The 14414-nt window shown below is 39.1% G+C and overlaps 1 protein-coding gene across 1 annotated transcript in view; it reads right to left on the bottom strand.

Moving 5' to 3' along the window:
* LOC102415624 (phosphatidylinositol-binding clathrin assembly protein) overlaps positions 1–14414 on the bottom strand; it is a 48616-nt gene that overhangs the window by 5688 nt on the left and 28514 nt on the right. Inside the window, exons 10-13 of the mRNA XM_025276395.3 lie at positions 14214–14290; positions 9251–9334; positions 9117–9147; positions 3273–3399 (exon numbers count right to left, since the gene is read on the bottom strand). Coding sequence (XP_025132180.3) covers positions 3273–3399; positions 9117–9147; positions 9251–9334; positions 14214–14290 — 319 coding nt within the window. The remainder of the gene's footprint in view (positions 1–3272; positions 3400–9116; positions 9148–9250; positions 9335–14213; positions 14291–14414) is intronic.

The raw sequence follows: 14414 nt of genomic DNA, 5'->3' as shown, positions 1-14414 counted from the left end.
AACACAAAAGAGAACTAAGGTGACAATATGAAAGTGAAAGTGTTGCTCAGTCATGTCCCACTTTTTGGGACCCCAGGGACTTATAGCCCGCCAGGCTCCTCTGTCTATGGGATTCTCTAGGCAAGAATATTGGAGTGGGTAGCCATTCCCTTCCCCAAGGGATCTTCCTGACCCCGGGATCAAACCCATGTGTGGTCTGAGTCACCAGGGAAGCCCAAACTTAAAAAAAATAATAAAATAAAAAAAAAAGAGCCGAACATATGAGCGAGAGGAACTTTCTTCTTCATTAGGCAGAGCTGTGGCTTCGTGAACTGGCTGACAGAAAATATTTTTCAATTCTCTCTCTGTCCTACCACTACTTGGAAACTTGTTTCAATCACAGAGATAGAGAAGCTCGGGGAAGCTAGTTATGACCTCCCGGGTTCATCAGCCCCCTTCCCACTCCTGTACGTGAGTGAATGGGCTCTTAATGAACACACCAAAGACTTTGATTACTAAGCCCCTGGAGAGACCAAAGCCCAGGTCCCAGGTTGACTGCTGAATGGAGTACATGCAGGACAGACAGGAACAGCAGAGCAAAGGCTATAGAAACTGAGCTGCCACTAGGACCACAGGTCAAAGAAGCAGGCTGGAAGGTGTAGCTTAAACTGAACCAGGTCAAGTGTCTGCTAAAGCACAGATATCAACATTCTCCATAATTTGGCCAGACTGAAGCGACTTAGAAGAAGAAGAAGAAGGGTCTTTTAAATTAACAGTCAAAACATCCAGGATACATGTACACCCATGGCTGATTCATGTCAATGTATGGCAAAAACCACTACAATATTGTAAATTAATTAGCCTCCAATTAAAATAAATTAAAAAAATAATTTTAAAAAATCCAGGATAAAATCCAAAATTAGTTGGCACATGAAGAACCATGAGAATCTCAACTTCCGTGGGAAAAAACCATTAACAGTCATGACATAGATGATGGAATTATCTGACAAAGACTTTTAAAGTGGCTAGTACACAAATGCTTGCATGAGTAATCATGAACACTTGAAACAAAAGTTAAAATAGAAAGCATCAGCCAAGAAATAGAAGATACAGTGAAAGGCCAAACAGAACCTTCAGAACTGAAAAATATAATTAACTGGAATAAAAATACCTAATGGAATGACAAATTATCAGAAGGGAGATGAAAAAGGAAAGATTCAGTGAAACTTTAGATAGATGAACACAAATCACTCATTCTGCAAAACAGAAAGAGAGAGATTTAAAGAACCAAATAGAGCCTCAAGGACCAGCTGGGACAACATCTAAAGCTCTAATATTTGTGTTATTAGAGTCACAGAAAGGGAAAAGAATCAGTGCAGTAATAATGGCAGGAAATGTTCCAAGTTTGAGAAAAGACAAAACCAAAGACTCAAGTTGTATGAACCTGAAAATAATACCCCACCCTGCAAATCCATGCCAAAGCAAATTCATAATCAAACTTCTCAAAATGAAACAGCAAAAATTTTGAAAAAATGATGCAACATCTATGATTATGATGACTATGTATTTTTCATCAGAATCACAGGAGCTATTAATAGCTTAGTGAACATAAATTTGGCCCACATTATGTTGCTTCTTCATTTTGTGATTTTTTTTCCCTTGAAACCCCAAACTTTCTTGCTAAACTCTTCCTAGGTGCATAGCCACATATTTGCTCAGTACATTTCAAAATTACTTCTTCCAAAATCCTATCAAAATTCTCATTCCTAAATGCAGCTCTGTTGCATATAAGAACAAAGTTACTATGTACTCAGAGTGAATGTGCAGTTGGTTATATCATTGGAGCAATTAAGTTTTAAAGCAAAATTGTGCAAAAATAGCAGGTGCACATCATTTAAGTCCTTGGGGCCAGATGTGTTTTGGAATTCAGAATGTTTTACACATAGAACATGCTAGTAATACCCCACAGGGACTGAAATAGCACCCTGTAATGAAACACACTAATATTTATTTTTGTACCAAAATGCAAATGCCAAATTTACATATGAATATTTACACTTAGTAAGATAAACAATGACTGTAGCCTCATTATAGTTCAAGTACAGTTCTGTGACCAAAAGCGTTTGCTGCAAACTTAACAAATCTTGTTTCCTGGAGTTTTTTGAATTTTATATTTGCAGACAATTTATTGGGGACCCATATTTCAACCTTCAACTTATCAGCAACTCCTATCAATCATATCTGCAGATCAAGCTTCTTGAAATTCTTTCTTTAGATCTACTGCCAACATTCTAGCATTCTAGACCAGATTATTCTAAATCTCTGGCCTGGATGACTTGAAAAGACTTCTAATTGACTTCCCTGATCTGTCTTATTTCCCTACTAATCATCTTCCACTCTCCTCCCAGACTAATCTTTCAAAACTGTAAAAAGGACTGTGTGGTAGCTTTGACTCCCCACTGCTTATATAACAAAGCCTAAATTTCTATACAAGTTCCTACAAGATCCAGTAACTCTAAGCTTGAGCTTTATCTCTTGTTGCACCCATCATCCATGACAGTATGCCCATGCTAAACTACTCCAAGTTCCCAGAATAACCCACCAAGCTTCCATTTGCCAACCAGTTACTGCCAATCCACCTCATCTCCTTTTCCCTCACGTTCAGCTTCTTTATCAAAGTAGCCCACACACCCTGTGAAGTCTTCATTCCACTTGGAATAGTCAGTGCCTCTAATTGATGACATGTCTATCTACCCTTGCAGCCCCTGTATCTTGACCTGTCAGCCCGCTGCCTAAATGCCTAATAGATGCTCAAGAAATGTGGAGCAAAGCTGGGTAACTCTGTAGCTCTCTCCCCATCATGGAATCCACTCTTCCACAAAAAGAGGAAGAGTGAGCTCAGCCTGTCTACAGCAAATATTAGCAGAATACATAGATGGGATGGGGAGGGAGGTGGGAGGAGGGTTCAGGATGGGGAACACATGTACACCCATGGCTGATTCATGTCAATGTATGTCATTTAATAAAGTCTTTTAAAAAAACTGATGAAAAATAAAACATTTCTAGGAGTGCCTGGCAGTCCAGTGGTTAGGACTCAGTGCTTTCACTGCTGAGGGCCCAGGTTCAGTCCCTGGGTAGGGAAATAAGATCCCAAAAGCCATGCAGTATGGGCAAATAAAAAAGAGAGAGAGAGAGAAGACATTTCTTGCTTGACCTACTTCCCTAATACAAATGTATATGCTACCTGTATATATCAAAAAAGAAAGAAGGTAGTAATACATCAGACACATTACCATGTAGGAGATGGAAGAAACAGAAACTGGGTCCCAGATGGTTGACATGCAGGTGCAGTTACTCAACTGCCAGTTCATTTCACTGGTCATTTCCATCTCTGAGGGGTGACGCCACTTCACATCAGATCTAAAGGGCAATTGATAAATCAGCTCACTTTGGGAGATGACAAGTCTACCGTGTAAACATCTAGTCAGGACATAGCCTTTGAGACAATGCTTATGCTCATCAATAGGTAAAAGATTAATATGAAGGAACCAGTAAAAAAGGTAAAAAAAATAAAAGACCGTGGCTATTTTCTACATGAAATTAAGGTATCATTACAAAGCTACATATTTCAGTTTAGTTTTTATTTTATTTCTTAGTTTTTACTTTATTTTATTTATTTTTTAAAATTTTATTTCAGTCGCTAAGTCATGTCCAACTCTTTGCAACCCCATGGGCTGCCATATCCCAGGCTTCCCTGTCCTTCACTATTTCCTGGAATTTGCTCAAACTCATGTCCATTGAGTCAGTGATACCATCCAGCCATCTCATCCTCTGTCATCCCCTTCTCCTCCTGCCCTCAATCTTTCCCAGCATCAGGGTCTTTTCCAATGAAAAGACCAGGTGCCGAAGTATTGGAGCTGTGTAACCCACTCCAGTGTTCTTGCCTGGAGAATCCCGGGGACAGGGGAGCCTGGTGGGCTGCCGTCTATGGGGTCACACAGAGTTGGACACGATTGAAGTGACTTAGAAGTAGCAGCAACCTTGACTAAACAACTTAAACTCTTTATTTGTAAAATTAAGATAAACTATGATTCATAGAATTAGAGTTATTAAGAGAATAAATAATGTAACACATGTACTATTTTGTATAAATAAGAGAATAAATACAGCAAAAAGGAAACAAACTCTTATTGAACTCTTACTAGGCTCTGTGTTAAGTGTTTTCACAATATTAAATATTTAGTTTTCATAATAACTGTGTGAAGTAGGTATCATAAAGTCTCGTTTTATGGATGAGGAGACAAGACTCTCAGAGAGGGCAAATAACTTGCTCAAAGTCTTATAGTCAATTAGTGGCAGGCCTAGAAGCCCATATTCTATATCACTGGTAAAGGTTATTATCCCTGTTTTCTTCATCTATTTCAACTCCTCTACCAAATTATATAATAATCTATTCTGTATACACTTTAGTTTTAATTCTAAGATATGTTTCTTGTCTCTACAAGCTCATCTTTATTTTGTATTCATAATTTGATTTATTAAAATTTAGTTTTTATCCAAGTAATCCAGAGTTTAAAAAGTCAAATAGTGCTAAAAGACCTAAAACCAAAACACCAGTCATCACAAAAGCAGCCACTCTTTTCCTTATGGTATTTAATTCCATAATCATAAAGAAGATGTTTATGCTACTATGTCTTCCCCTCTCACTCCGCTATATCTTGACAATACAGGCCCCAGCTCTAGAGCAAGACTGCCTGGGTTCAAATTCCATTTCAGTCATTTCATATATGTATGTTGGAGAAGTTACAGAATCTGTGTATCTCAGTTTCTGCATATGTTAAATGTGAATTCATTGCATTCATTCTACAAATACCCATTCAATATCTAGTAGGTGCAAGGCAGCATCCTTAGTGTCTTATATAAAACAGATGGAAATATTTGCTTTCATGGAGCTTATAATCGAGTGGAAATAATAACTTTCCCAAGTAGAAAGACTGAGTCATCATGTGTAAAATACTTAGGATGAACAGTATCTGGCTCAGAGGAAACAAATCTTAGCACCATATAATATGTCATTTTGATTTTTGTCCTGGAGATCTATCTACATCCTTCTATTCCATTCCAAATTAGCTTCTGTACAAGTAAATACAACCCTTGGACTTCCATTGTTATACTGGGAATTCCCTCCACCTCTTTAAGTAGGGCTCTCTGTTTCCCTGAAACCCATGTGTTCCTCTTTCTTAATTTAAGAAAACCACTGTTTTGTTGGAGCACATGCTGTGGGATCTTTCTCAGCAAAGGTTCTTGGTAGGCATTTTTTTTTTAACTTTTGGGTGTCTGAATCTATCCCTTATATTTCCTTGAGAGCTTGATCCCTCTTATTTCCTCACCTCTGATAGCAATTATTATCAACTCTACCTCCAAAATATGTCCCAGGGGTGTCCACTTTCCATTATACCCCCTGCATGACCACCATTCCAGACAGAGTATTTCATGTGCACACTCAAAGCAGTCTGTACAGGTAGTGGAATTTTTAAATATATTCCTGGATTTTATTTGTGAATATTTTATGTACAATTCTGATATTTATAATTAATAAGTGAGCTTAGTCAGTAGTTTCCATTCTTTGCTCTATCTTTTTGGGCTTTCATATTAAAGTTACAGGCTTCCTTTGTGGCTCAGATGGTAAAGAATCCACCTGCAATGCAGGTAGACCTGAGTTCAATCCCTGGGTCAGGACGATCCCCTGGCAAAGGAAATGGCAACCCACTCCAATATCCTGGCCTGGATAACCCTATGGACAAAGGAGCCTGGCGGGCTACAGTCCATGGGGTTGCAAAGAGTTGGACATGACTGAGCAACTAACATATTAAATTTATGTCATTTTCTAGACTGTATTGTAGATCATCCCTCTTCTCAATAGCCTGGAATTGAAATCGCTTACTCTTCTCCAAGCCAGGCTTCAGCAATACGTGAACTGTGAACTTCCAGATGCTCAAGGTGGTTTTAGAAAAGGCAGAGGAATCAGAGATCAAATTGCCAACATCTGCTGGATCATCAAAAAAGCAAGAGAGTTCCAGAAAAACATCTATTTCTATTGACTATACCAAAGCCTTTGACTGTGTGGATCACAATAAACTGTGGAAAATTCTTCAAGAGATGGGAATACCAGACCACCTGACCTGCCTCTTGAGAAACCTATATCCAAGTCAGGAAGCAATAGTTAGAACTGGACATGGAACAACAGACTGGTTTCAAATAGGAAAAGGAGTACGTCAAGGCTGGATATTGTCACCCTGCTTATTTAACTTATATGCAGAGTACATCATGAGAAATGCTGGGCTGGAAGAAGCACAAGCTGGAATCAAGATTGCTTGGAGAAATATCAATAACCTCAGATATGCAGATGACACCACCCTTATGGCAGAAAGTGAAGAGGAACTAAAGAACCTCTTGATGAAAGTGAAAGAGGATACTGAAAAAGTTGGCTTAAAGCTCAACATTCAGAAAACGAAGATCATGGCATCCGGTCCCATCACTTCATGGGAAATAGATGGGGAAAGAGTGGAAACAGTGTCAGACTTTATTTTTGGGGGCTCCAAAATCACTGCAGATGGTGACTGCAGCCATGAAATTAAAAGATGCTTACTCCTTGGAAGGAAAGTTATGACCAACCTAGATAGCATATTAAAAAGCAGAGACATTACTTTGCCAACAAAGGTCCATCTAGTCAAGGCTATGGTTTTTCTGGTGGTCATGTATGGATGTGAGAGTTGGACTGTGAAGAATGCTGAGCACCGAAGAATTGATGCTTTTGAACTGTGGTGTTGGAGAAGACTCTTAAGAGTCCTTAGGACTGCAAGGAGACCAAACCAGTCCATCCTAAAGGAGGTCAGTCCTGGGTGTTCATTGGAAGGACTGATGCTAAAGCTGAAACTCCAATACTTCGACCACCTCATGTGAAGGGTTGACTCATTGGAAAAGACCCTGATGCTGGGAGGGATTGGGGGCAGGAGGAGAAGGGGACAACAGAAGATGAGATGCCTGGATGGCATCACTGACTCGATGGACGTGAGTCTGAGTGAACTCCGGGAGTTGGTGATGGACAGGGAGGCCTGGCGTGCTGCAATTTATGGGGTCACAAAGAGTCGGACACAACTGAGTGACTGAACTGAACTCTTTAAGGATAGATAAAGCTCAACTTCATGTGACAATGGGCCTATGCATGTTTCTGCTTCTTCTTGGATGAATTCTGTCATTATATTTAATTTGGAAAACCATCAATTTCCTTTAGATTTTCAAATATGTTGTTACCAAACAGTTGAACAAACTATTGATGTATAATTGTTTTAATCTCTCCTACATCTGTGGTTTTGTCAGCCCTCTTATTCCTCACCTTGTATACATTCTCCTTTCGGTTTAATCAGAGGAGCTTATTTTATTGGACTTTAAATCATTGTTTTGGATTTATTATTCCTGCAATTTTATTAATTTAAGATTTTATCTTTATAAATTTTATCTTTGTAATATATTTTTATTAGTTTAGATGTTTTTTCTTAAGATAAAATTAAGTTCTTATTAATCTATCTTTTTTAACAATGATGATTTTTTTTCTATTCAGCTTTCACATTGCCCCATTAACTCTGATATTAAGTTCTCTTTTTCATCACCTCCAGAACTAGAGAGCATATTAAAAGGCAGAGACATCACTTTGCCAACAAAGGTCCATATAGTCAAAGCAATGGTTTTTCCAGGAGTCATGTATGGATGTGAGAGCTGGACCATAAAAAAGGCTGAGCACTGAAAAATTGATGGTTTTGAACTATGGTGCTGGAGAAGACTCTTGAGAGTCCCTTGGACTGGAAACAGATCAAACCAGTCCATCCTAAAGGAAAGGAACCCTGAATACTCACTGGAAGGACTGATGCTGAAGCTGAAGCTCCAATACTTTGGCCACCTGATGTGAAGAGCCAACTCAGAAAAGATTCTGATGCCCAGAAAGATCGAAGGCCGGAGGAGAATTGGGCCGAGAGGATGAGATGGTTGGATGGCATCACCGACTCAATGACATGAGTTTGAACAAACTCCAGGAGATAGTGAAGGACAGGGAAGTCTGGTGTGCTGCAGTCCATGGGGTTGCAAAGAGTTGGACACAACTTAGCGACTGAATGACAAAGATAATTGATAACTTCCCTTTTGATTTCCTGTTTGGCAAAAGGATTGTGTTCTATGCATAGTTGCTCAGTCGTGTCTGACTCTTTTCAACCTGTGGACTGTAGCCCACCAGGCTCCTCTGTCCATTGGGATTCTTCAGGCCAGAATACTGGAGCAGATTGTCATGCCCTCCTCCAGGGGATCTTCCCAACCCAGGGATCGAACCCAGGTCTCCCACACTGCAGGCGGATTCTTTACCATCTGAGCCACCAGGGAAGCCCAACGTGTCCTGCAATTCGCATTAATTCTTGCCAAAGGATTACTGATTCATTCAGATTTTCATGGTCAACTTTTCATTAATTAGATATAATTTTATTGGATTATGATAAAATGTAGTCCATAAAATTCTTTGTTTGTTTGTTTGTTTGTTTTTAAGATTTTCTTTGGGATTCCTTGGAAGAAAATGAACATTTTGCTTTAAGTATTAAGCTTTGTGTATACACTATTAAGACTGTTCTATCTCCCAAAATAGTGTCTTATTCTGTTGAGTGCTTTTAACCTTACATTCCACACCATTTCTTGTTAATATTATCAGTTCGGCCTTCCTCTGATTTCCATTTGCCCTTCTTTTTTGTGGCAATTTTTTGGCAAAAACGTAGGGAATCACTCACTGAAGTAATGCTGATTACCTTACAATGCTGAGGAGCTCCAACTGGTAGTTTTATTGTCTTTGTTTAATAAAGTAATAAAATAAGTATCACTCATTTACTACAGTTTCTACCATAAAGTAAGAAAATAACCAAGAATACAAAGAACTACAAAGAATGTCAATACATAAGACATACTTAGCCAAAGAAGAGCCTTCAGACAAACCATGAAGGGTTAAATCAAAGTAAAAAATGACCTTTTTTTCTAGGTGCTATGCTCATCAGTCCCTTCCTCTAACATGTATTTATTGGCTGTCTTTTTTTAAAATAACTCACCTGTTAACTGCGCTTTCTCCAAAGTTAAGATCTGTTTTATAAAACAAACACAAATTTCATATTATTTTATGTAAATACTATTAAAATGCATATAAATATATATGTAAAATATTAGTTTAAAAATAGATGCTTACTTTCTACAAGGCTAACAACTGAACCGTCCAGGTCATTTGCTACAACTTTTTCATTTTGCTGTCTGGCTTCAACATGTTTGCGGGCTTGTGAAGGCAATGTTGGTTGTCATAAAGCACAGAGAAAAGAATCTGAAAATAAGAACCAGACGAAAACCTAAACCAAATTTCCATCAATACAGTAATGAGATATCTATGTCTATACCTTCCCATTACAAAGTAACAGTACTTTAAATTACTAGGCTAATTAGTATAAATAAGGTCATTTAAAATTATTTGTTAAATTTAAATTGAGCACTTGTTATGTGCTAGACACTGTACTAGGTGCTAAAGATACAGCTGTGAATAAAGAAGATAAAAATCTCTGCCTTCATTTAGCTTACGTTCCGTTGGAGACCAACAATAACCAAGATGAAGTATGTAACATGTTAAAGTGCAAGTCGCTCAGTCGTGTCTGACTCTTAGCGACCTGATGGACTGACTATACAGTTCATGGAATTATCCAGGCTAGAATACTGGAGTGGGTAGCTGTTCCCTTCTCTAGGGGATCTTCCCAATCCAGGGAATGAACCCAGGTCTCCTGGATTGCAGGCAGGTTCATTACCAGCTAAGCCACCAGGGAAGCCCAAGAATACTGGAGTGTGTAGCCTATCCCTTCTCCAGCAGATCTTCCCAACCCAGGAATTGAACTGGGGTCTCCTGCATTACAGGCAGTTTCTTTACCAGCTGAGCTACCAGGGAAGCCCACATAAAACTGTTAGATGGTAATAAGTGCTAAGGAAAAAATAGCAGGGAAAGGAATATAATATGTTTGTGGGAGAGTGGGCATTTAAATTTTAGACAAGAAAGGCTCACTGAGAAGGGGACTTTTATATAAAGACCTGAAGCTTGTAAAGAGTGACCCATGCAAATCCACCAGAAGGAACAGCATAAACAGCCCTGAAGAAACACTGTGCTTGGTGTATTTGAGGAACAGTGACTCCAGTGTATCTGGAGTCAAAGTGGTCAGAGTCAGAAGGTGATGAATGGGTTTGTAAGGAATTGGTTTTCACTCTCAGGCTGCCATTTCAGCCCAAGGTCTCTGAGATGGGAAAGTCACTGGAGGGATTTGAACAGACAGAATCTCTCTGACTACAAGGAGATCCAACCAGTCCATCCTAAAGGAGATCAGTCCTGGGTGTTCATTGGAATGACTGATGTTGATGCTGAAATTCCAATACTTTGGCCACCTGATGCGAAGAGCTAACTCATTGGAAAAGACCCTGATGCTGGGAAAGATTGAGGGCAGGAGGAGAAGGGGACAACAGAGGATGAGATGGTTGGATGGCATCACTGACTCAATGGACATGGGTTTGAGTGGACTCCAGGATTTGGTGATGGGCATGGGGTCACAAAGAGTCAGACATGACTGAGCAACTGAACTGAACTGAATATCTCTGATTTGTATTTTAATGGGATCATTCTGATTGGTATGTAAATAGTGGACTGCAGAGGGCAAGGGTAGAAGCAGAAAGCCCTTGCGGTAGTGTAGGTGATGGTAACTCTGACTACAGTGGTCAGCTTTTACATACATTTTGAAGGTAAAGTCAAAACATTCCCTCATGTATTGGATGTGGGTGTGTTACAGAAATAAAGGAATCAAGATGACTCCAAGCCTGAGTTGCATTGGTCCTAGCCACATTCTTCCTGGAAGAAATGAGTCGCTATTTGCCATTAACTGACATGGGGGAAAACCATGGATAAAGGAGGCTTGGGGTCAAGGGTCAAAAGCTTAATTTTGGACACATGGAGTTTGGGAACCCTACTAGATGTTCAAGTGCTATCACAGAATGGACACTTGGATATACAAACCTGGAGTTCAGGAGCAGTGGCTGCAGCTGGGAGTTCTTATCATGTAAATGGTATTTAAGGCCATTGACTTGGATGAGGTCATCTAGGGAATGAGTGTATATGGATAAAGAAGAGAGATGAGCAGGAATCAGTGGAAAACAGTCTAAGGGAGGCAAGAGTTAGACAAGAAGAAAACCAACAGGGAAACTGAAGAAAATGTAACAAAGAAGAGGGAGTCATGAGTCATGTCCAGTAAGATGAAGGCTGAGAAATTACCACTTTATTTGCAACCTAGAGGCCACTGGTGACTTTGACTAGAGCCATTTTAGTGGTGTGGTGGGAACAAAACCCTCATTAGTACTACACAACTATTAAAGTATCAATACTTAAAGTAGTTTAAGAGAAAGCAGGGAAAATGTGAACACACCTTTCTTTTTTTTTGTCTTTTTTTAAAATTTAAATTTATTTATTTTAATTGCAGGCTAATTACTTTACAATATTGTATTGGTTTTGCCATACATCAACATGAATCCGCCTTTCTTAACTACAAGAACAAGCAGACAAAATAATCAGTGAAAATACAGAGGATTGAACAACAGAATTAAAAACCTCAGCAGGACACAGTTTTCAAGTGCACATTAAATATCTACCAAAAATCATGGTTATATACTTGTCCATGAGGCAAGTATCAACAAATTTCCGAAGTATTAAAATATAGAGAAGGTGCTCTGACATAGTGCAAGTAAGCTATACTTCAATAACTACAAAAAAGGTAATTAGAAGGGTCTCATATACACGAACTTTTAAATATATACTTCTAAGTAACACATGGGCCAGGTCCTGTTCTAAGCATTCTACATTTATATTGACTCTTTTATCTTGACAGGAACCTTCTGAGGATAAGGACGCTGAGTCACAGAGCAGTTAAGTCACATAGTCCATGAATGACAGAGTGAAAATTAAAGTCAAGTACTCTGGTTCCATGGCCAGTATTTTTATTTCACAGTGACTGAAGAGAAAAAGTAGTTTCAGCTGGCCACACAGTTTTTGATACAACTGGCTCAAGAAACGAGCATTAGGCAACCAAAACTAAGTGCTCACAGAGAAGGTGATGGCACCCCACTCCAGTACTCTTGCCTGGAAAACCCCATGGATGGAGGAGCCTGGTGGGCTGCAGTCCATGGGGTCGCAAAGAGTCAGAAACGACTGAGCAACTTCCCTTTCACTTTTCACTTTCATGCATTGGAGAAAGAAATGGCAATCTACTCCAGTGTTCTTGCCTGGAGAATCCCAGGGACGGAGGAGCCTGGTGGGCTGCCATCTATGGGGTCAAACAGAGTCAGACACGACTGAAGTGACTTAGCAGCAGCTAAGTGCTCATGACAGCATGGGCAGAGATCACCAGAAGCCAGTTTTGGGCTGTTGGGACTCAGGCAGAGACATTACTTTGCAGACAAAGGTCCATCTAGTCAAAGCTATGGTTTTTCCAGTGGTCATGTATGGATGTGAGAGTTGGACTATAAAGAAAGCTGAGCGCCAAAGAATTGATGCTTTTGAAATGTGGTGTTGGAGAAGACTCTTGAGAGTCTCTTGGACTGCAAGGAGACCAAACCAGTCCATCCTGAAGGAAATCAGTCCTGAATATTCATTGGAAGCACTGATACTGAAGCTGAAGCTCGCTCCAATACTTTGGCCACCTGATGCGAAGAACTGACACATTTGAAAAGACCCTGATGCTGGGAAAGATTGAAGATGGGAGGAGAAGGGGATAACAGAGGATGAGATAGCTGGATGGCATCACCAACTCAATAGACATGAGTTTGAGCAAGCTCTGGGAGTTGATGGACAGGGAGGCCTGGCATGCTGCAGTCCATGGGGTCGCAAAGAGTCAGTCACGACTGAGTGAATAACTGTTTTATGTTTAACCTTCTTAAAAGCACTAATGATCCCAAAACCATAGGGCCTCAGAAAAAGTCCTTCTTTTGGAAATGAAGCAAATGTTTACCATACATTTAGTGTTACTCAAAGGACTTACGTTCATCATAGTTTTGGTCAAAGTCACCCATTGGAAATGCAGAAAGTGTGTCCATTGAGAAAATATATACAAAAGAAAAATTAAAAAACATCATTTAAAATAGACAGTTTAAGTCTTCAAGTTAAATTAAGAGCAAGCAAATTTTAATACATATAAACCCCATGAGAGTATACCTCATTACTACAGGAATTTTTGTCTAGCATAGAGGGCCAAGTAATATCACTGAAATATAATCAGCCATTAAAAAAAACAGTATATGGCTGATTATGTGCAGTCATGTACCAGTAAATGTACAACAACCAGCTATCTAGGAAAAGGCCTGTTTTGTCGCATCCGTCCATTTATTTCTGTGGTATAAATGCTTACATCACAGCCAATTTCAAGTTACCACTGTGTCATTAACTAGCTTCCAGATTTCCTGAGACAATAGCAGTTGGGCTCCTGCAAGCTGGTCTGAGTTGTATCTTGTATACTCACTGAGTATAAGGCTAACTAACCTTTGGACTTCCCTGGTAAGCAAGACTTGCTCCACGTACAGACATCACACTTGATTTATGTATGTATTATGTGTTTACTTTTTAACACTTATCTTCTAAGTAATATTTGAAGGTACAAAATTCAGAAATTACAAAAATGGATACAGTGAAGACTCGCTCACCCATCCCTTTCCATTTTATTCATTTCTCAGATATCCTTCCAGAAATATTCTCTAAGAAATTAAAGAAATATATATGCTTTCTTTTTTGTTTTTAAAAAGAATAAGCAATAGCATACTATACACTGTTTCCCACCTTGCTCATTTTCTATTCAACAATAGAAAATACATGTATTTTACAATACATGTTGGAGGTCATTCCATTCCAGTGCCCCTTATAGAGGGTCATTTTGTTATTACAATGTTGTAAGGTATATCCTTGTTCATATGACATTTCACAACTATGAATATATATGGGATAACTTCCTAGAAATGAAGTTGCTAGGTCAAAGATTGCTTTAGGAAGAGGCGGCACATATAGTGAGTGGTTAGGAAATTAAAGAATTAAAGATTCTAATCCTGCCCTCAATTATCACTGTCATAATCATAGAACAGAGTCATATCACCTGAAAACCTGACTTTGCTTGCTGAGGTTCTCACAACTGGACCGTTTGGTATGGAGGGAATCAATGCACGCTGCATGCTAAAGAGATCACAGGAAAGATGAGTCATGCTAGGCAATCAAGAGAGATACAAATATCCTACCTGGCTGAGCCTGCATTTCTTTCATTTATTTATCTATCCATTCTATTATATACTAACTACAT

Source organism: Bubalus bubalis, chromosome X (genome assembly GCF_019923935.1).
Source record: "Bubalus bubalis isolate 160015118507 breed Murrah chromosome X, NDDB_SH_1, whole genome shotgun sequence".
Taxonomy (NCBI): Eukaryota; Metazoa; Chordata; class Mammalia; order Artiodactyla; family Bovidae; genus Bubalus; species Bubalus bubalis.
This window is presented reverse-complemented; position numbering and strand designations above follow the sequence as displayed.